The sequence below is a fragment of the Cynoglossus semilaevis genome, chromosome 14 (genome assembly GCF_000523025.1).
Source record: "Cynoglossus semilaevis isolate Cse_v1.0 chromosome 14, Cse_v1.0, whole genome shotgun sequence".
In the NCBI taxonomy this organism is placed as follows: Eukaryota; Metazoa; Chordata; class Actinopteri; order Pleuronectiformes; family Cynoglossidae; genus Cynoglossus; species Cynoglossus semilaevis.
In genome coordinates this window covers 21,286,058-21,310,274 of record NC_024320.1, presented here as the reverse complement: position 1 = coordinate 21,310,274, position 24,217 = coordinate 21,286,058, and the positions used below count along the sequence as shown (strand labels likewise).

General features: G+C 40.0%; 1 protein-coding gene across 6 annotated transcripts in view; it reads left to right on the top strand.

The window, feature by feature from the left end:
• Positions 1 to 24,217, top strand: part of dab2ipb (DAB2 interacting protein b) — a 791,247-nt gene that overhangs the window by 4,759 nt on the left and 762,271 nt on the right. For 3 of the 6 annotated variants that reach the window (XM_025062561.1, XM_025062563.1, XM_025062560.1), the window contains exon 1: positions 21,025 to 21,687. The exons of 1 other annotated variant lie outside the window; for it this stretch is intronic. In XM_025062561.1, coding sequence (XP_024918329.1) covers positions 21,564 to 21,687 — 124 coding nt within the window. In that variant the 5' untranslated portion in view covers positions 21,025 to 21,563. Of the gene's footprint in view, positions 1 to 3,639; positions 3,999 to 21,024; positions 21,688 to 24,217 lie in introns of those variants that run through there. 2 more of the 6 variants (XM_025062565.1, XM_025062564.1) reach the window with 1 other exon arrangement.

Below are 24,217 nucleotides of genomic sequence, written 5' to 3'. Positions count from 1 at the left end.
CAGAGTCTTGTTTACCGTTCTTTTTTCGTTCTATTGAGTTGAAGGAGCTGCAGCTCTGAGATGATCAGCCCGGACATTTGTTTTAGGATAAACACCTGTGGGAACATGTGGTCATCTGATCCTGAAATTGGAGCGTCCTGGCTGGAGAACAATGAAACTAGTACAGACTTCAAACTGGTCTCTATCATGTTACATCCTATGGGTTCTGTCTGTGAAACTCCTTCTATTAAAGATGCTGCGGCAAAGCTGCAACTGCACTGACCTCAGTGACGCTCTGTTGACCTGAGCAGTTAATGTCACTCAGTGTTGATATTGTAGGTAACGATGCAGTGAGTTATATTACTTTGCTTGAATGGGCTCTAAACAAATTTAAACTGTCTGATTGGTTTTATTTTGTGACTGCAGCTGCTACATCCTCTGCATTTTGTTGATTGGTTTTATTTTGTGGCTGCAGCTGCTACATCCTCTCTGATTGGTTTTATTTTTTTGTGGCTGCAGCTGCTACATCCTCTGCATTTTGTAAATGTCAAAATATTGAATAATCTTCCAGATTTTGGCAGGTTTAGTGTTCTCACTGAAAGCTATTACACTGTTAAATAATAATAATACAGTCACACAGGGATATGCTGTTATTTGAGCTGTCAAACTATTAAATATTTAACAGAAAAAACAAACAAACAAATAACAGCAGGTAGATGTGTGTGTTTCACAGCTGTTTTTATTTGTCATTTGTCACTGTACAATATAAAGGTATAATTTTGTCAGAACTCAACAGTATGAATCGGTCTACAGTCCCTTACTGTCCAGTTGACTATTGTCAGTCAGTCAGCTTGTCAGCTGTAGACTTACCCTACACTCAGTGACGACGGTCTGACGTATTCCAGGCGTCTGACCTTATGCCTCCACAAACGCATCCGAGGTTTTGTGATGGTATTGGTAGATGGTAGTTTGAACCAGAACTCATTCCTGTATTGTGTGTCAATAACGTGTTTTGAGTAAGTAGGAATTGTAATACGTAGATGGACGGTGGAATTATTACATTTACACAGGGCATCGTATAAGAAATAATCAATGACTGTGCTGAACGTGTTAATTTAAAGCTAGTTGTTTGTATAAAAATGAATCATAAACATTTTCAGATTTGTGACCTGCATGTTGCATTTATTTAAAATCTGCTTTTTACGACTTACTTTACTTGTCCTCTGTGGCAGTTATGTCCCAACATCATTTGAAGACAGGAAATAATTGTAGTAGTTCAATGTAAGCTTCTTAGTCAGACGTAGTGGAAATATAAGTGTGTATTCAAAGTGACACTAAATTTGCTACGTGCCACATGAATGTTTAGAATGTTTTCAGGAGCTTAAAGGGATTTTGTTGTTGACAGAAGAGAATGACGGCATAACAGATGTCCAAAGGAAACCAGTGCGTAGTTGAAGTTGCATTTTAGCCCACTTGGGGCCTGGACATTCTTTACTATATGTGTCTTTTCTATGTAGAATTCTCTTTGGAATTCTTCCACTAAAAGCACTCGGTGGCATGGTAGGCACGGCAGCCGCCTGACCACACGTGTTGCACACAAGTGCCTTTGTCTCAAAATGGCAGATGTTGGCATTCCTGACTGTGCCATGTCCAATTCCTCCTGCAACTGAAACACATGGTCCTCTGCCTCTGAGCCAAACCCTCAGACATGACTTGATGCTTTCCGACTGTTTTATGTCTTCATTTTGTGCATTGCATAAATTCAGCGTTCAAGGGAGAACAATGTGATTCTGTTCATAACTTAATAGCTCAGGGTGAAAAGGGTAGAGTGATGTAATGGGATGATGACACTGCGGATGTACGGCAGCTCTAATGCTCTGCTTAGTTCCCGATGTTGATACTCCGCTAGGCATTTTCTGTCACTGACAAGAGCACGCTGTAAATATTTACATCTTGTTGTGTAAAGCCAATCAAATTTAATGAACTCCAGTCTCGGTGCATGTCATTTCACACATTCTTTGAGTTAAACACAAAAACGTACGCTGGAAAATAAACAGAGCGACGGGTTTGGAAAGGATCAGTGAGACAGAAGGGGAGACAAACAGAGAGGAGGATAAAAGGAGAGGCGTGTCACTGGTCTATAGGAGTAGACTTTACCGCTTCACTCTTTGTCCATGTGAAACTCAATAGGCTACATACCAAAGGACTCACTCACTGTGTCACTGCTGCCTCTGTGATTCTCTATTTCACATTTCTACTCCCGCTCAGTCTTTATAGGTTGTTTCTGGAAAAATATCAAGTGTTGCAGAACAATCAACATCATCTGCCTAATGTATCCACTGTCAGGTTGAACCATTCAGATTAGATTACATTGGATTAGATTAGATCAGATTGGACTGGATTGGATTGGATTGGATTAGATTAGATTAGATTAGATTAGATTAGATTAGATTAGATTAGATTAGCTCAGGTTTATTGATCCCACACCTACTGGGATCATTTGGGTGAACCCCAGAGTCAGGTGCCATTACATAAGTCAGTGCTTATTGAATGGTAACTGAATATTAGAAGTAGTTTTACTACAAGGAATCAATGTGTTTTCACCTTTATTTTTTACAAACACAGTACTTATTAGTATATGTGGGGCAGAAACCTAAAGGCTTAAAGTAGTACACCACTTATATAATGTCTCTACAGCTTTTTAATAATTTGAGATGATGGTCATGTGTTTTAGTTGCAGAAATAATCAAAAAGCAAATGTTGTATTGCCTGTTGTTGACTGTGTTTTGAATGTTTTTGCACAGTTGTTTGCTGTTCACTGCTGAAGTGAGTTTGCCGATTCATGTTGTCTAGCTGTTCACTACTGCAGTGAGTTTGCCGATTCATGTTGTCTAGGTGTGAAGGAGAGAAAGAGGAAGCTGAGGACACTAACTAGTGTGAATGTTAGGGTGAGGGGGGTCAATCTGATGTCACCTCTGTGGACAAATGTCTTGCCTGACAAATGTCTGGCCAAAGACAGCAACAGAAACCTGAGATGTCTCCTCTGTAGCACGGATAAGGCTGGGAAAGGAATAAAGGTAACCTGTCGCCTCCTCTGGTTTCACTGTAATGATCTCAGTAACTCTTTCATCTGCGTTTGCACCCAAAATCTTCAATTCTGCCCTCTATTGATTTGCCAAATACACGGCCAATCAAAAGTATGATCCAAGAAAAGTAATTACTCAAGATAAAAATACTTTATGATCATTCGCAGCGCTCAGTAGACCAGCGCTAATTCTTTAAAGCTGGTGTGTGGTGACGAGGCCTGGCTTGGCCCCGCGGTTTTGGTCAACTGCAGCAAAACTTCTGATTGGTTGGCAGGAGGTAGGAATTCATGTCTCTGAGGTCGAAACTCCTCCCTCTCCTCCTCCTTCTCCTCCTCCTCCTCCTCCTCCTCTGAGCCCCAGGCACTGAAGCACAACGGCATTCCCTGTGCATGCACACACACACATGCAAGCGCATGCAAAGTCTCTCTCTCTCTCTCGCTCTCTCTCTCTCTCTTTCTCTCTCTGTGCCCCCCCTCCTCACTCATACAATCTCTCCCACTTTGTCATCTGCCCTTTTAATATAAAAGAGGCTGCAGAACAGGGAGTTACAGACAGTAGAAAACAGAAGAAAGTGTGAAAACAACAAAAGACAAAGAGAATGCCGTCCTGTCCTCTGTTTTTGTGAGGGTGAGCTTTTTTTTTTCTTCCTTGTGTGAGTTTAAGAAGGGGGTGGGGGGCTGAACCCTGTTAAGTGCCCCTGCAGGAGTCCACAGGACCTTACGCGCACACACACACACACACATACCTGCTCACTCCACTGCAGCTACCAGAGACTGAATGAATGCAGAGAGGAGAAACCCAGCGAGGAAACCAGAGTGTGAGATCTGGGAGGAGGAATCGCTGGAAGTTGCTACTTGTTGCTCTTGGTTTTCTGTCAAGACAAGAGGATGATATTCCTTCTGGTTTTTGTGCAGCTGTGGGACCTGGTCTGAGGTGAGCCCTAGTGTTCCATGTTTCTCTTTGTCCTTTGACTGTTGGGTAAATCTGTGAGTAAAGACCTGAGGTAGAAGTTCCATGAGTTTGCCACCCTGACTGCTGTTTGGTTAGAATGGCGGAGGAGGGTTGAAGGAAAGGAGGTGTAGAAGTTTCCACCGGGGAAGAAACATGTGTCAAGTGAAAGAAAGAAATAGAAAGTTTGAATACAGCAAAAAGCCTCTGGGCTAAAAAAAGAAAAGAAAAAAAAAAGTTGAATACATGTCAGAGAGAGCTTAGAGCGAGAACGTGATTGTGTGATCTGCTTCCACAAGTGGGAGAGCAGAAGTTCAGTCCATCTCTCTGATCAATGCCGTCCACATTTTGTGCGTTTGCGTTTGGCCAAATGAAACATGTATGTGATGTTTATTTATAATCATGTCACTTTGGTGTGTTGCCATGATTTTAACACTGTCAGTAACCCAGGGTAGTGGTTAACTACTTTAGAAGGCTGCAATCTTCATTTATCAGCTTCTGCATGATTACAGTGTCCTCTGTAACTACTGCTACATATAGCAGCAGACCGTAGTGCACAGCCCCATCATCATTCCTCACCTAACATGTGTTTACATGTGGCTGTTATTACCCCAACAGAAGAGTACTGATTGTCAACAAGTTCAAAAGAAGTTTCTGAATTCAAAGATATTAAACAGGTATTGACTTGTATGAAGGACGGCTTTCACCATGTGAAGATCAACAACTACAAAATGTCCAGAATCCAGAATCTGTCTCCTGGTTCATGGTTTTACTTGTTGGAGTATCGGTATTGTGTGAGCATTGTTGTCCTATTATTAGACCAAGTTGGACCAGGGAGCAGCTGTGGGGAAGGAAGAAGCTCAGGATAGCCGGAGAAGAGGGATTACTGGGAAAACTGAGCGGGAATTATAGGCTGGCTGTCGGAATGACATTCCAAATGTGGCCAAGCTAGTAGAGAGGAGAGACGACTTGGCCAGAGCACTGAGTCTGAGAGAGTGGACGAGTGAACCATTCATCTACACCCATGAACTTGAGATTATAGGTTTTGTTTTACATCCTATATAGGATTGATAACGTTATTTATGTTTTTATGTAATTTTTTATATTTTTTTTTCATTGTGAGTTCTCTAAAATGAGTTGCAGTAAAACTCGTGCTGCAAAATCACGAAACACCTGCCCGACGCACATCACTGTGAACATTATTAGGCGAAAGATAATGAAACAAGTGGTGCTTATAGTGAAATGTGTTCACTCGGAGATCTTGCACCCGCTGTCCCATACATCCCATTAAAACTGCATCAAAATCAGCCCACGTTTAATTACTGTGCCATTAAGATCAACAGCCAACAAACAGGATTAGGAAAATGACCACATTGTTAGGGGCAGTAAAAATGTAGAAATGAAACACGACTTCACCTAAAAGACTCTGTCCATGGGTCTGAGCCCGTCTTTGTAATACCATTATCTGCGGTTGTCCAGACAGCGGAAGCTGACTAATCATTGTGAGGTAGTGAAAGTGGCAGGAGCTGCTCACAGATTGTGATTACTCAGTGATTGACTGCAGAGATAAACCACTGCCACACTGGCTCAAGAGATAATAGCATCCCTGCATTACTTACTGTGACCTCTCCTCTCTGTAAATCACTGATGTCTGTTTAAGGAGGAAAAAAAATGCTCACTCAGTGTTATTGACTTCTCTACCTTCTCTCTTTTTTGCTAATTCTGTTAATTCGACACTATAACACCACTGCTGAGGTTTATGTATGACTTATGATGTCACCTCTGCTCCCCTGTACTCCTATAATGAGGAGTGCTGCAACAATAAATCCTGAATCCTTAATACATTACTGTAATGGGGAAGTGGTGGCTTAGTGGTTAAGGAAGCGGACTTGGGTCCGGAAGGTTTCAGGTTTGAGTCCACTAGCTGTTACCACATAGATGCCTAAAGCTGCCCACTGTCCACTTTGGGTGAGTACGGTCCCCACACAGGTGCCTAAAGCTGCCCACTGTCCACTTTGGTGATGGGTCAAAAACAGGAGGTCACATTTGGTTGTGTGCAGTGGTGTGCGGGCAAGGAGTTCACTTTCCTTTCCTTAATAATCACTGAATACGTTTAAGCTTTGCTCTGACCTAATGCGTGTTAAAATCCCTGTCATCAGGGAACGCTCTTTAACACTGATTATGTAAAACAGATGTTGGTGAAGCCCTCAGCCGTCGCGCTGACTGTAAAGTGCCAACTTATTGTGAAACAGTTTTTTTATCAGGTACAACATTGACCCAGAACAATCAGTTCAAACACCTCTTGTCCTGATCGTACTTGTTTAGATATTTCATCAGGATTTTGAAATCAAATCCCAAACCCCCAGGTCCAGAAATGTTTAAAAGAAAATAAAACCGCTTTAATAAATACATTGACAGCCAAACATGGTAAAATAACTGAAGTTTCAATCCAAGATTGAATAAAACGGCCAAGTAGAAATGACCCAATAAACTTCACAGTGTTATTATGACACAGTGTGTAGTAAGAAAAGATCATTTGGAATGTACTGCTGTTTGAACAAACTTGCTCAGTGGCTCAGTCTGTGGTCGTCAGCGTCTTCTCCTCAGCACACCTTACTCTGGCATTGTGCCTTTCCTCTGTTTTGCCTCTGCAGTCAGAGTTTACCTTTACCCCTCCTTCACTGGTTTTCTGAAGAAAAGACCTGTAATTACAGGAATCACAGACAACAAAAAGGATTTTGATATATGCCACAGTTTAACTGTGTCTCTGGGTTTAAGTTTGGACGGTCGCAGCGACCAGTGGAAGGATATAATTTTCTTTGTGAAAATGTTATTCAAAGTAGGTTAAATAAAACACTGGGCCAGGCTTTGTGTGAGAGAGAGATGAACCATGTAGTTAGTAGTTTGTGTCTCCGTTTGTTTCAGGGATCACGTTGAACGTTCTGGTGCAGCTCTCTTTCCTATTGATTTTGAGTCGTTCTACTGCTGTGGGACAAACCCGGAAATTCATCATCAACATCATAATTACCATGATGTGATAATAAAGTCTTTAATAACCTAATAATGATTAGTCTTTGTTGCTCTACAGTTCTTCATCCTTACCATGATGTGATAATACGTGGTTATTTAATAACCAGATTAGTCTTTGTTGCTCTACAGTTCTTTTATGGACAAGTCTTGCAGCTATGATGGAAAGGGTCGTAGAGTTCAGCTAAACACGATCTGCTCCCGACAGAAGAGACATCGTTTTTATATCCTGAATGTTTGCGTGAAACCGCAAACAAGACGCTCTCTACATCTTTATTTCAGTTGGACAGAACTAGTGAGAAGAGACTCAATGGAGGGTATAATTGGTGTATAACAGGAGTGTGACAGAAGTGTAACCACACAGTGACGTTCAAGCGTGGTTTTGACATCAGCGATATTTACTGCTGCCATGCTACACTTACACTTACGTGCTGTCAGGGGTCACAGTGGTACGATTCTTCTTGTCATACTGCAGAAGACTGTGACAGGAGAGTCAGTGAAGAAGTCTCCAAGGAGCTACAGATGTGTGGAGAAGCAGTGAGAGGCCTGGGATTGCCCTGCTGAAATTATTGAGGATTGAAGAAGAAATCACATCTCAACGTGAGCATGTTGATGATCTATTTATCAACTGCTGTGTTCTGTAGTCATTGGCTAATAGACAGGTTACACTTGCGTATTTGTTTAGTTAATTTAGATTAATTAAAGCAGTGATAATACAGATGTTTTATAGGTTTTGGAAAAAGATCTTGACTTTCCTCTTGCTCGGCCCCTGGTGTTCTTGACATATCGTGTGATAAATGTTTAGTCTTAACAGTCGTCCAGATCAGAAGCCAAACCCACTTTAACCTGTGAAGGCATTTTTCAACCTGTTGCTGATGGTGAATTATGACTTGTACTTGAAGGGGTTGTATTTTTCTGTTTCCACTCTGCTCTGATAGAGATTAATTGTGTTCTGTACAAGGATTCCACCCATTTATCTGAGCCCAGAGATAACAGAATAATAATTCTCAGTCTGTGAATTTCCAGAGTTTTACTTTGTTGTCTGCTGGATATATGTCAACTGTAGGTTTTTTTTTCCCCCTTATCACGGAGGTAGTGTGATGCAGCATGATTCTAATCCTAATGGGAGGCGAACGCTCTACTCTGAGGGTAGATCAAGTGTTTATCTAATTATCAAACTGTTTCCTTCTTGACCTAGGTTTTCAACTGTTCTATTTCTATATAAACCGATGTTGGTGATAGAAGTGCTGGTAGCCATCTGAGTTAGTGGCCTGCTGTGCTGAGACAAAACAGAAAACAGGAAAACAGGGACTTGAACTCCCCTCCCAAAGGTTTCCCCTTTTCCTCCAATAAACCTCACTTCCTCTCACACATTTCTCTACCTTCTGCTACGTCCCTCCACACACACACACACACACATGCACTCTAAATTCACAATATTGAGAGACCACTACAACACTTCAGGCAAATATGCAGTGTCAGGTTTGGATTGAAACTAGAGTACATGATGTTATCATGACCTGATTTGAAGAGCAGCTTTGAGCCACTGTTGCATTTTGTATGTCACTGTTTTTGTATTAAAACCGGTGACACCTGCACTGTCCCAGATAGTTGTACTCCTCCGGTGTCCTGCCCTCCATTTCTCTGAACAGCTACAAATTGAAACATTCTTACAGTAGGCAGACAGTATACACGTAAACACAGACACAGAATGGAGACCACAACACAGTCTTCATGGATAAACGGACACCAACTATGTTGAGCATATAATTAACAATGATTAATGACAACAAATAAAATATACGTATGCATGTATATATATATATATACATATATATCTGTAAGCTGTAACCTTAAAGCTAACTCAAAAAAGACCATTCAAACGGTCATTCAAACACAGCCGCCGTGTGCCTTTGAAAATGTGTTAGTCAGAAACTGCAGTTTGTAGCCTGGATGTGGATTCACAGACTGAACACTGTGTAAAGGATGACACGAATGACTGTGAGGCCAAGCTCGAGTCCCTGTCCGAATGAGTCACATTACTTCATCTTTAATGCCTCTGCCTTTGTTCACTGTTGTGTGTGTGTGTGTGTGTGTGTGTGTGTTTAGACCGCTTGGCATCAAACCCATGGCTATGTTTCCCTCAAAAGCGATGTGATGTGAACTTTACTAACTAATAACAGGACATTGAATTGGTGGAACTCGCCCTTTATCAGCTAATTCAGACAAATGGCAACATTTTAAAGCTAAAAGATATGCAGAAGATTGCACAAGGACAGAAGAGCAGGGGGAAAAAATCCTTCTTTTCAAGCTGATAAGACCGATGCTGCGTTAAAGGGACAGACTTTCACAAAAGACCTTTTTCTTTATCTAAAACATTCATTTTTCTATACACTGAGTCTGAACATACATGTAAATATTTTCAACTGTGCTTCATGCCAGATTAGAAAAGGTAACATTTCAAATAAATTGAGAAAAAAAAAAATATCAGAAAGCCCTGTGGTACATTTCATTGTAAACACAAAAGTTCAAACAAGCAGTTTCGATCAAAAAGAAAAAAGAAAAGACATTTAATCTTCACAAAAAAAAGCTAATAGGACAAAGCCTGGCTAGTCAGCCTGTTAAGAGGTTTGACTCTAGGCTCAGAGAAGCTTAAGGAATCAAATGTCTGAGATCTTTGTTTCTGAAACCAGCATTGTGTTCTCACACTGACCGGACTAACGTGTTCATATTTGCAGTCCTGCATGTTGTCAAGCTTTGTTCCTTTATGTGGCACAACAAATGATAACACAACCTGACAAATTCCTAATTACTGATTTCCCTGCCTCATGTAAGCCGAGCAGGTTAGACCAGAAAATCACCAGTGTGTTCATCAACAAAGCTCTAAATGTTAGATCACTGCAGAGAGAAGATGAGTGGCTACAGTGTCGTGACGCTGTGTTACTGTAGTTGTTGTAAACAGATGAGCGTTAATATAAAGGTTTGCAAAGAGAAGAGTGGATGTGGACTGATACGGTGCAGATGGTATCAGGGGTAGAATCTTGAAACGTAAGCAGCAGGTTATTTGCCCCAGGGTTTCCAGGTGTATTCATTCTGATGTGGTAATTTCCATAGGTGCCCTGTATTTTATGTATAATACAAGTTCATCAAAGTATAAGACTGTATTTTGAAGTATTTTAAGAAGAGCTCAAAGCTTTGTAGTCCTTGTGTTTTGAAGTGTTTGTAGTGATGTGAAGTCAAAGGCCGTCGTGTTTTGAAGTGCACTTGTACTTTGTAGTGATGTGAAGTCAAAGGCCGTGCCAGTGGAAATGGTTGGAGGTTATTTCTCTTTCTCTCTCTCTTTCTCACTCTCACTAGACAATAAAAAATATTGATTTTTTTTTTCATGTATTGCAACAGGAAACACAACTTACATCTTTCTAATCTGTTCACTGTTTTAATGTTTCACATTAAACTTAACAAATGGTATTTTGACCCAAACCGTGTGGAGTTCCAGTGTTAATTCTGTTGAATTATATTTTTCGCAAAGGCCATATTCAACAACCGTATTTTTTACAACAACAACATTTGAATACTACTGTGTTCAGGTATATGTTAATGAATAATTTAATACTGTATAATTGGTTCTAAGATAATTTAATACTACTAATAATAACCCTATTATGACTACTAATAGAGTTACTTAATAGTAATCATAATTACTATTGTGATTTAATGAATAGCCTCAAGAGTTAATCATAATTGTCTGTCAAAAGTAACACTGTTAGGTTTCATTGTGTTGCGTCTTGTGCTAACAATACATGTGAGCGTAGTTCCCAGCCTTTGTCTTCCATGATTGTTTGTGGCCGGTGCTCCTCACAGAACACTGACTTATTGTAGTCCGTGTGGTTTATTAACTCAAAGTCAATGCTCATATATCAGACCCTGCTAGTGCAGGTGGGCTAAACAGCACACAAAGGTCAGTGGTAGATGGATATGTTTTTGCAGTACCAGTAATTGCCAGCCTCAGTGCTGCTTGTAGTGCTGCCAAAGCCCTAGGCCTGCCCTCTTACCCTGATTCCATGGGCCACTTAAATTTCACATGGGCCTTTAACAAATCATGCCTATTGTTCATACGACAAAGGAGTCTCTGTTGCTGAGTGGGAAGTGGCGACTCTACTGTGGGCAGTGACCGAATTCCATAAATTCCAACGTCACAATCATGGAGTATCAGTGGATAAAATGACAGTATGGAGAATTATGGTTATTCAAATGAGACATTACTGTCACATCAACACTCAACAACAGGCGTGATTTGGCTTGTCCCACTTGGGAAAGATGTGTGAGAAGAGCAGTGAGCAAAAAGTGGAAGGTGTTCAGAGAAGAACGAGAAATCCTAGTTCTTCGAAACATGACAAAGGGAAAGTTAAAGAGAGTAACAGTAACAACTGTGGAATGGACTAAGTTGAGGGTAATTGTGGCACTACAGTCTCACTTCTCTAATGACATGTTTTCCTACCTATAAACTGTTTCCTGGCTCCTCTTGGTCCACTCCTGTCCTGTCAGGACAAACACCAGAAGGACTGGAAAAAAACATGTGTGACATTTCTATGTCTATGTGGTTGTAGATCAAAATCATCTATAGTTTTTCATAGTTAATAAAAATGAAACCTTTTCATTTGAATCCAAACAGTCCTGAAAGTTGCTCTTCCTGTGAACGTTTCTTCTTTGTAGAAACATGGGGGTGTCTTTGGCATCAAGTTACAACCTGCGTTTTTAACTGAAACCTGTTTGAGTTTAGTTGAAAATGGGAATAAAAAAAGTTTCTTTTTAATGGTTGAAAAACACAGCTGAACTATGATTTATGTCTGTGTGTATGTGTGTCCGAGCATAAGTTTTAGTTTTTAAAATCAGACCTATAGAAATGATGTCATCAGACTTGGAACTTTTTGATTTACTCTTATGCCTCTGGTAATGTGCAGGAGAGAGAGAGTGGGAGAAAGAGAGAAGGAAAAAGAGGGAACCACAGAATTCAGTGTAGATTATTAGTCATCCAGGTCTTTCCGTCCTCAGAGGTTCACTGGAATGGTTCAGAGTCGGGGTCTGCTGTATTCACCCACCTCTCTGCTGTTGACCCAGGATTCAAGAAGTTTTTTTGCCATGTAGATTAAATAAGATCAGGATTGAAAGAAGATGCACAACAGTCAGAGTTTTTACAGAGTGATGTTACGTAGCACATGAAGATGTAGATCCAAGTCTGCAAGTCGTTTAAGTCAGTAGACATTTCACCTCATCTTCCCCAACCAACCAAACATCTAGAAGCTTCTTGAATGGAAGGTAAATAGTTATTTGACTAAACTTTAAGTTTGACTTAAATTTGGAGCAATGTATGAAAATTAAGTCAATTTATACATGTCAGGTTTTTTGTGCAAATAACCACACATTTGATTTGCCTGGTTTTTTTTTTTTGGGGGGGGGGGCTGCAAATAACCAGAAATTTGATTTGCCTGTTTTTTTGGGGGGGAGGGCGGGGGGGTTTGCGAGTCGGCCAATAATGTGTTTAATCTCCAGTGGCTGTATTACCACAGATTACACGGAGTAACCATTGGAGTTAAATGTGCACCAAAGTATGTTGGGCATTCCCTCTGTAATCCTCACATTGTCTGACGTTCAGAGGACGTTTCCTCACATTGTGTTATTTTTGTCTCTCAGTGTTTGTCAGTACAGGAAAGACACATATGTGATCAGAGAGTGGTTTAAATAACGTTTTAGAATTTCTGTTGATCAAGACGACTATCAAGCTGAAAATGAAAATATACAGGTAATATAGTTTGGATATAAGCCATGTTCTGCTTCTCTTATATTTTCCTCTTTACTTCTAGAACTAATACTGTGTGTAGCACAGTACCTAACATATATCTAACATATAGAATCCAATTAAAGATTTTTTTTTTCCTACAGCATCTAAGCAAAATTCAGTATTTACAGTATAAAAGAAAATGAGAAATTCTCCTCCAAGATAAGCTTCATTTCTGTAAGTGTGGCTCTATGGAGGTCTGTGTGATGTAAAGGCCACCAGTGAAGGAGGCAGATAAGGAAAAAGGTTTTGTTCTTAACCACAGGAGAGACACCCAGCTGTGTTTGAATCCACACCGGCAGCCTGCCAATTAGCAGGGCATGAAATCATACTTCTACAGCTCCGTGTGAGCAAATGATATTTGAATTAACGCCATCAGAGTTGCACTTTCAAAACATATGGAAGTGCTTACATAACAGACCTCACTGGAGCAGCAGAGATTAATTTATTCAGTATGAATAACGTACTCCCGTGTTCACCACTTGCCTGAGGCGGTGTTGGTTGTGCAATGACAGGTCTGATGACAGCGCACACTCAGATCTGAGGGACCTGTTCTTCGTTTGAGCTGGTTGACATCTCGCTGTCGTGTCACGTTAGTTATAGATACGGATGACGATTTCAGTGGTATTAATTTTTAGTTAGAACATCGGTGAAATCTGCAGAGTGTTTACAGCTAATATAGTTGGTAACCGAATGTAGGAACTAAACAAATACTGCAGAAACACAGACATTGATGATAATTAGTCAAATCTGATTGGTTTAGGGGTCGCTGAGGTCATATTCATTTTATCATTTAACTCAGTTTTTGTGTGCTCTGTCATGTAATGATATCATTTAAGGTTTTTGTGTGCTCTGTCATGTAATGATGATGTGTTTCTTGTTGGATGATTGAAATCTTCTGTTCCTTCTTTTATAACAACATACAGATCCACCCAGCCCAGGTTTCCCACAAGAAATCTATAATCTGTACATTGGTAGTTAAAGCCCTGGTATTTAACAGGCCAAAAAAAAAAGATGTCTGAGTTTTATTTGACTGACTGGAGATTGAGGGAGTCAGGAGAAATCTCTGCTGACTCTGCTTCACCCCTTAGGCTGGAGCGCATTAGACAAGGTATACGCTGATGGACACAGCCGCATGGGCACAGGGCTACTTTACAACAATCATCGCAGCTCAACATAGTCTCCGGCTACATCAGAAGTTGTCCCTGACACTGTGTTACACAAAGACGGCACCGTACATCAGTTCTGTGCCAGAACTGTCAAGATCTCTGCACCCACACTTTTTAAAATGGAAGGAAAGGAATGGAAATGTGTCTGAGTGTGTTTGATTCCCATATGATTCGACATCAGTCAAAGAAATGAAGACCGTGCTGAATATTTAATTGATAACAATGGTAGCGAGGCTAAAAGCTGACACCCCTGATGGTTTGGGGCTTCATTCGTTGACTCTGAATCTGTTGGTGTACTTATATGACAAGCCAATGAAAATGTTAGTTTAATGGGCCATTTGTAAACTCTCTTTTCTCGTCCCATTTATGAGTCTGTTGCAGCTTCACGTTTCTAAAGTAGTTCAGGTTTAACAAAAAAATGATGTCGTTCAGCTTAAATACAGAGAAATGAAAAATACTTGAAACTATTTTCTTCTTTCCTCCTCCTCGTACTTGATGGTTTGTACCAATTTCCCTTCGACTTCAATCATTTGCTGTGTAGGTTGGTGTGAACCCTTCACCAAGTGACATTTGCAAAGGCAGTTTGAAGTTCAGAGAAAGCAAACACAGTGTGTAATTACTTTCTAGCAGTGTGGATCAACTTTGACTCAAAATACACTTTAGCATTTTGGGCTGATGTGAACCAGGGGTCATTAGAAAGTGTCTCTCTTGGCCAGGAATTGATTTCGATATAGAAGTGTTAAAGGGGTTTGATACCTGAGCAGGCACTTGTTTCTGTTCCAGTATATTTCAGTGATACATGATGTTTGCCAAAGTGCACCTTGAAGTCCAGTGAAAGGGAAAAGGGTGTTCAAAGCCTGCCAACAACAGCAACTGAGTTCATTTTGATGAAACTGTTTTTAAAGTAGTTTTTGCAAAAGTTGGTGAAAATACAGAAATATTTATTAAAACTTACTTAATAACAAGGAAATGGGTATTTGAGCATTACGGCATCCTGAAAAGCTAAATCCGTTGAAAGAATGGTTTGAAATTCCAGCCTCTGCGATGCCCTTTTTTTTTTTTAAGGTTGCTGCTGACAAAAGAGGATCGACCATGATATGATATCCCAGGATTCACTTTCCGTTTCCTTATTTAGTTTGATTTTCAGTACATCTTGGAAATGTTTGAACAGTAAGTAGTGACAACAGGTTTACTTTTTTTTTTTTTTCGACCAGATCATGTGTGTACCGTGTGTGTGTCTGGTAGAGTACATCTATAGAATATTTGTGATCAGTATTTCTTTGTCCATGTTAATGCAGGGAATGTGAATCTGTCTGATGCCCCTGTGTTGCATTGCTGTTAAATAAAATAAAAATAAAAAATAAAAAAAGTTAAATAAAAAAAGTTAAATAAAAAAAGTGATACAAGAGAGTGCCTAAGGTAGGGTTAGCTGAGTTGTGCTTGTCTCAAATAGTGACTTCATTAGTGAGAGCACTCTCGTCTTTTCCTGTCTCTTCCTGTCCATAATTTGTGCTCTTTATTCTGTTTGTTGTGGTGAAAAGCAGAATTGAACCCCTCTTGTTGTCCTCCTTTTAGTAGTTGCGTATCTGTTTATGTCTGGCCAACAGTGTCACACAGACCGTCTCTGTTCTCGTGTTGTCTCTTCTCTCTTCTAATGAGCTCTGCTCAACATTCTGAAATGTGGCCTTTACTCTGACGCCAAGAGGGAGTGAAAGACATGAATAAGATGAGGAGGAGAGGCAGCATGGGTAGATGGCAACACTCTGTCACTGCAGCAGCACAAGAATGTTAAGTACAGACAAACGTTTGTGTCTGTAAGCTGTTAAACATACGCTGCTCATATAAACACTAGTAATTACCCGACAAACATATTTCCAAATAGGCTCTCACACATTTTATTGTAAATCAGACTTTAAATTTCCATCACTTCATCAGCCACTCCTGATGGCATGTGGTTTGACTCTCAGCATGTTTCCCAGTGTTACTATAAAATGCTGATGTACTTACTGCATATAGAGCATGAAATGAGGAAGCAGCGTTTCCTTCCTGCTGCTTTTAATGGACATATGAGAGAATGACAGATTCATTCTCTCTTTCCATCAGCTGTTTGATTTGTTGTTGCCCTTTCGGTAAAACTGGTTCTTTAAACCAGGGTTGCTCAACCCCTGTTTGTGGACAAGTACCGGTTCGTTGGTCATTTGTGGGCCACAGTGAAATCATTTAAAGATAATTTCACATTAGTATGTCATTCAGACTCTGATACTAACAGAATAAATTCCAAATTACATTTTATTTTGAAAATGTACCAATTTTTAACCAACCTTTAAGGATCCTTCAAACATCAGCGTGGTCCTACTGATCCGGTCGACCGTCCTTAGTTCAAAAAAGGTTGGGACTGCTGCTTTAAACAAGACAGCACCATAATAAAAACTATCTGAACTCAAACTTTACATACAAACATAAAAGAACATAAATTATCAATACTTTAATGAAGGCCCATTATATGTTCTTGATAGATTACTATTATTTATATTTACAGATATATAGATGTAGAGTTATCTATATATCTGTATATGGATCTCATGGTCCACATTCAATTTTGTTACTGGGCAAAATATTATTTATTTATTTATTTTGGGGGATATTTAATGACTTTTTTATTTATTTAAAGCATGTATGTATGTTACGCCTGTCTATCAATAATTTTAATTTTCCAAACATGGTTTTTCCTGAGCTGTCATATAAGTACAGATGGTATTTCTTTTAACCGTTCTCTGTTTTTTTTTTAACTTTTAGTACTGCAGTCTATTTGGTAAAAGTTTTTTTAGTTTTAGTACTGCAGTCTATTTGGTAAAACAAACATACACACACTGAAGGCTGTTTTTAATTAGCTGTACTGCAGTACCAGACTGAATATAACCCCCTTTAGTTTATTCTCTCAGACTGTAGTGTACGGTGATTTATTTATATCCTGATGTAGTTCCCACTGTAAATCAAACGTGCTGGTTTTTAACAGTCAACCTCGAGTGTGAATGTCATTTGTACTGCACCAGATCTTCCAGGAGGGGTCAGTAGTAATACAGTTTTAAGCCTTTATTTGGCTCACTCTCAGCACTCGGGATGTGAATGTAAATCTTTGTATCTACTGTGTGATGATAAAACTGATCCTTTGTCCACTGTGACGTCCAACTTGAAACATCTTATAAAAGAAATAATAATTAATTTTTGCAATTACACAAAAAGCCTTTGAATATACTGCAGGTGAAGACTGATCTAAAGGTGAAGTGAATGATATCTCTGTCTCTAAAAGGCCAAAATGGAAAAGAATAATGACTCTCTCTGACATGTTTAAGACTTTTGTCGTTGTAACAGTTTCAATTTATTTCTAGACCAGAGGAGAGAACCATAATTTTCCCAAGACTTTTCAAGGAGCATTATTTATCCCCTGCCAATATTTCACCCACCGTCTTTTGTCACCTTAGGATTTTAGATTTTAGTGACAGCGTTTTTTTTATATACTCTCTTCTTTTTATCTTCCAGTCTTTTAGCCTGTAGCGGTTTTTAGTTCACATTCAGAGTTAGCCAGTTGATGTGAAAGTCTGTAGAGAACAAAGAAAGGGCTGTGTTCAAAATCAATACATCTCTGTTTGACTTTTTGTTTGTTCTTAGAGTGGAATTTTCCCAACTGGATCAATTTCATTAAAAAATGTTAGGCAGCAATTTTGGTTCAGTGATTTTGAGAGTTTTTTTTACTCCTACTATATATGATACCTACTGGTCTCAAGGCCTTGACCTTTGTTTAGGGACATCTCTCTGACATCTGGACCTCTGTGTAGGCCTTTGACGATAACAAATGAAGCTGTTACTGTTGCCTGTAGTTGCTTTGACAAGTCAAGTATCTCCAGGTTTCTCTCTGGTTCCAGAAGATATTTTCTGTAAATGTTTTAGTGCTGAGTTCTGGGTGTTCTCCTGCATAGGAACGAGACGTGCCGTTAGCTTGTAGACACTATATTTCTTCCAGCTTGCCTCGGTACTCAGAACACTTAATGGCCTGTGCTAAACACTGTAGTCAACTGAATATGTTCACCGTGATAGAAGTATATTCAAGCCATTATTTCGTCTGCATTACCTTTCCCGCTCTGCACTTATGACTTATTCGGTGTGATGACTAACTGGAAAATGGGTGCTTAAATACCCTGATGAAAATGCATGGGTCATAACCATGAGCACGTAGAGCAAGCAGCAAAGCGATATTATCGTCAGTATTTCCCATTAGAGGATTCAACAAAATGGTTATAAAAAGAAAATACTGAAACGTTGGATTATTTGCAGTTTTAGTCAAACATTTTTGATCTGTTGTACATTTTACACTTGATGGATCATTTACGTTGTTATAGTGTTTCATAGGTTTAGGTATTTTTGATGGATCATTTACATTGTTATAGTGTTTCATAGGTTTAGGTAAACAACTGTGGACATAGTTATAAAGAATGACTGCATTATTGTCAGTGCTTTGTTTTATTCACATTATTGCTTTGACTTTCATTGTGCTTTGTTTGTCATTTGGCCTGTGATTGGATCGTTCTTCTGTCAGCGAGTTAGTGAAGGCATCATCAGCTGACGACCAAGGGAGACACCAAACCTCATCTTGTACTGCGAGATAATATCACAAAGATAATTTCCTGCTTCTCCAGTATACCACATCGTAGGTTTACCAAGAAATGCTCTGCTTCTAATTGCCAGCAGGAACTCTTATTCATTTCCTTCTCCCACATCATGTTTATGACCATAACCATTGCAGTTTATCCGTTAGTGTTAACCAGCATTCTTAGCTTTTAGGTGTAGCTAACGCTAAAGTGCCAGGATTTTCTTTTCTTCTTAGATACTATAAATGTATTTGGTCAAAAATCAAATCAAATCACAGTGACAGGTTTATCCTACTTGGTTTAAATTACTATTCAGTTGGTGTAAAGTGGGCAGTATATCCTCAGTAGTATTTGGTTTATTTCATATATAATATCACTGCACAATTACAGAGTTCAGGTAACTCTTGATTTGTCTTTACTTTATTTTTTCAGTGACCTTTTATTGGTCCTTCACTATTTACTGGCATCTTTGTTGGAAAGCAACAGGAGGCTAAAGCGGCGGCACATAAACTCTGTGTGACCCTGGTTCTCTGCTCTGTGTAACCTTAGCCTCCTAAATCATCCAACAACAAGTCATTGTAGGCTGCCGTTCCCACTGTGACTATAACATGTGAATAACGCACCAGTCTGTTTGGACCCTAAAACGAAGTGGCGTTACTTCTCAATTGCCTCGTTTGTCTTCAAACTAACGCCCGGTGTCTAACAAATGACTGTGTTGTAACAAAAATCTATGTGTACTTTTGAGACATTGTAGACTGAGGTCTTGAACCTCAGACACACAGCGTGTATAAACACTGAGGTTAAATCCCTATGGGAAAATATGTTAACTGTGTCTTCAGGGTATTTCGTGCATTTATCTTTGGCAGTGTCGTACCTATAAATGTCTGCAAACTCCCTCTGCTCCTGACACGAGGCATCAACTGGCACCACAGTCACATACACTCACCACCACGTCTTCTTTATTACTTTTGGTGGACTGATGAGAACAATCAGCTGTGTGTTAGGGGGTTTACTGACATGTCAACGCACTGTGGTATTATTTTATTGGGGGTTTATGGGATGAGGTCACGCCTCGCTACTCACAGTAGCAACAAGGGGAATCACAGTAAAGAACTGCACGGCCTCATACTGGAGTGTGGATGGAAAAGTCCCACATGTTTTTATCTTTATTATCAGTTGTAAATTGCAAGAATGTATGCAATAATTTCTCTTAAGATTGGTCTTGGACAAACAAAGGTGGTCTGGAACTGGCTAGTTGAATTCAGTCTTTATTAATTGGAAGAAAAGAGGACGGAGTTTGCATGTTGTCTCTGTTTGTGTGTGGACGTTCTCAGGGTAACTCTTCTTCCTCCTACGATCCAACAACAAACTATTAGCTTAACTGGACACTCTATTTTGACCCTAGCTGAGAGTCAGTGGTCGTTATATGAGGCCCTGCATTTGACTGGTTGGCAGTTCAGAGTGAAGAGAATTCAGGATTAAGTAAAAATGTAACACACCTCACGCCAAGATTCTGAAAATGTTTCAAAAATATGGTTCACTTCTTAGGACTCTGTAATGAGAAAACCAAAACTTAGTGGAATGGCCAATAAACAGTTACATTCTCATGGGACTAAAAACACATGGTCTTAATATAATAGAGGTTTTTACTGTCTAATTTTTATTTTTATTTTTGAAAAAAAACAAAGAAAGTCAAACACTAATTCTTATCAGAACACTCGTTGTTATGATTTCAATCCCAGTGGGAAACTGCTGACATGGCTTAACCCAAGTCTGCAGATGTTGGTGCATCTTGGTCATTGTGTCTTTGCTTCATTGTGTCTCACGGTGGACTATGGTCCATGTGGTTGACCCTTTCATTCAGAGCACACAGTCTGATTGGCTCTTTGTCACTCTGAACAGTCCATCTACATCTGTTTCTGATAGGCCGTCCCTCCTTCCAATGCCTTCCCAGCCTTGGGAGGCAATTTAAAGTGGTTACATTGTAAAACCCGGAAAATGGTTCAGGCTGTGAGTGGACCAGGAGTCGGTGCAAGCGCGGTTGATAAGGACGTTTATAAGTCATACATTTTTACACTGCTTACAGTCATATCTATGTGGTTGTAACTGGATCTCTTTGACTTAAGGCAGTAGAGTAAATAAATAAATTCCAACCTCCTCCAGTTAAGTCCATTCCATTGATTCTCTCATCAGTGCATGATTTCTATGCAGCCCAAAGTTTTCTGCTGTTGTTCTCCACTACATAGCACAGCCTCTGGCCTTCAGCCTACCACACTTACACTCAAGCCTCCGGCCTTCAGCCTACCACACTTACACTCACTGAGGGCTACCATTGTGGCTGTAGGTGTAGATAGCTGAGAGTCATTAACAACTTTATCAAACAGGAGGAACTGTCTCTCTGGCTTTATTTAAAATTCCTTCAGTGCACTCTGGCACTGGAAATGTGAGCAGCTTTCCTGTCATTCAGGATACACACTCACAGTGTATTCCGGACATCATGCCTCTGGGATCTCTCTGTGGGAAACTTTGAGTGGGAGTGTTCAAAGGTGGAGCAAAAGTCGGAGCTTGTAGGACAGGACACGGGAATTTAACAGCAGTGGATGTTTGATGGTGTCCTTCTTCTTCTTCTTCTTCTCAAGCTGGACATGCTGAACAAGCGTGGCGTGTCTGATCCTGACGTAGTCCCTGTAGACTTAACTTAAGTAGACGTGAGAGTGTTTGTCAGAGGATTCTTGAAGTTTGTGATAAAGCCGTTCTTCATGAGAACTTTGGCAGGACTTTATCTGCACTGATACCACACTCAGGAGGACGTGTTTTCAGTGCTGCTGGGATTATCTCATTGTTGGTGGCCATCAGAGTGGAACGCTGCACAATGGCTGGTGTCAATAGGAAGGGGTCTGGGAGACCCTCATACTACTACAGATTCCTGGGCAAGTCCCGACTGCAGCGTCAGCGAAGCCGGTCCCGCAGCCGCACCAGGCCATCTACCAGCAGGGGTAATAAATACTTCTACAACAAAAGTTGTAACTGAACCAAAGCAACAGTTCAAGTTTTGTTTAGAAAGTTGCCAAAGCAACAGTTCAAGTTTTGTTTAGATGACAAAATGTGAAATGTGAAATAATTTTGTTCTTTTACCACAAGCCTTAACCAGTGGAGGTCTGTAGTTCTGCTTTTGACAATTCCAGTGCTTCTAATTAGCAGGCTTTAATTTGTGTTTTTTTCCTGCGGTTTTACAATTTTTTTCCTGCACACGTACGCAGCATTTTGTGAACAGCCAGCTCCCCAGTGTGCTGGGTTCACACGAGAACCACTTTTATAGTAACATTATGTTTAGAACCCATGGCAACGCTCCAGTGTGGCTGATCGGTTCTTCTTACTGCTGCGTACTGTAATGTTTCTCCAGGAGCACGTGAGCGACATGACGGTCTAGTGTCACTATTTACAAGGTGACGCTGCTGCCAAGTCACACCAACCACCCAGGACAGCTGACAGTTTACTGTTAACCCTCTGTGTTCCGGCTCAGGTGCTTCGACCGCAGATGTTTTCATTCTTATCAACCCAGAAACTCTCACTCAGCATCACTCAGTTGTTGCACAACGACTTGTTTTTATCTTTGTTCATGTCCTGCGTAGCTGTTTTTTTCCACTTTACTGCCCTTCAGTAGTTTCTGTAAACATTGTTGGAACTGTTTGAAACAGTGAAATGTCTATATTTAAGGTTGTACTTGTAGTCAGTTATACAAGAAGCAGAGTTTTATTATTTAAAGTTCTGCACATCTGATGCAAACACCTACTGGGTATAAAGGATTTTAAGTGACTGACATTGTAAGAAACAACAATTAATGCAAATTATTGTGTCGTTTGATCTTTGCTCTTTGGCTTTTACAGCTGATGAAAGAGAAGCTTTGAAGTTCCATACAGTTCTGTGGCGTTCACATCTCAAACACACACCTTTGTTCTTTGACTGTGTTCACATGCACAGACCTGCCGTTGAGCCTTTGTACTAAGACCTGTACATATCCACACTCTCCTTTGATCTCCGGCTGGCCACACAAAACTGTTGCACATGTAAACAGAGACAGGGGAAACTGGTGTCTATGTCCACAACTAACTCAGTCTGTAAGAGCGTAATGTGCATTCATTAGCACAGTCTGTTGGTGAATTACATTTCACTATCAGATTGTACCTGATTAAAAATATAACTTATTGTGTACTGTTAAAGAAAAAAAAAATTTCAATGGATTATGGTCAGTTTTGATAAGCAGGTAAGCATGTAACATAGACTGCCAGACATAGACTAAATCATATAAAAGTCAGAAAACTATTTTTATGTACGGAGGTCCTCGTCTTGCGTCTGATTTACGTTCCTAGAGTTTAATAAAACTAGATTTCCGTGTGTCGTTCCTCCTTTACAGCCTCTATTAACCATCATGTCTGTACGTTTGAATCAGTCCTGATAATGGACAGACATGCAGACATAACTCACAGCGTTGGTCATGTACTGTCCTTGGTGGAAGTAATGATCACCTAGCTGTGCAGCCCCGTCATCTTTGTAGGTTTTTTACTGCTGTGTGTGTAAGTTCACTGTTTTGTTTTTGCAGCTTCTGTTGTTCTACCCTGACTGTTATCATTGGCCTCGATTCTGCTAAGAGTCAGCACCTTTTACTTCAGTGTAGAATAAAGTAATTACAGAGAATGGAAAGTTCTAGTATTACCATTAAAAACAGCAGAGAAGAGAAAGGAACACGTTTTGTTGCCAAGCACGTAGATGTATGTGAAAGACGTCTTTGGACAGAAACGTATTTTTCTTATGTTATACTTGACGATGAGTTGTTTGGATTTTGTTCATCTGAGACCTTCAGGTTTCAGGGGGATTTCTCTTCATCCACAGACACGGGTCAGTGAGATTATCTGGAGGAAGTCACTGCGGCCCCTCTTGACGTCTACTCTGTCACTGGGATAGATCATCAGGGACGTGCATGACTTCATGTGTTATTGTTCCTCTGCACGTGCCCACGTGTCATTATCAGCTTGTGGAACGTTGTACGTGGACTGTTAATGCTGCTTTCTTTTCTTCTGCTTTACTGCTTATCTCACAGAATAATAGAGAATGGAAAACAGAATCACTCAGGAAAATGGAGTTTTGTGTTTTCCTGTTTTCCTCTAAGAAAGAACATTCATGCAAAACACGAGGTATAGCTGCAGATATGAATTCAATTATGGCATTTTTGCTTTGGGGAACACAAATTCATGTTTTCCGTGATATTGTGTATTTTTGCTATTAGATAAATATTTCACTGATGTATTATTCTCTGATTATAAAAAGAATGTATTCTCACAGCCCCACAATGTCACGACGATAGCTTAAATAGGACGAGGTGTCAGAGCATGTGTCTCGTTAGGTAGTTCAAGTCTTTGTTCCTCTAACTTTTAAATACAGGATGTACCTGAGCTTTAAAGGTCATCGACCACAATTGGCTATAGTTTCTAAAAACAAAAGAAGTCGAGAAGGAACCTAAAACAAACA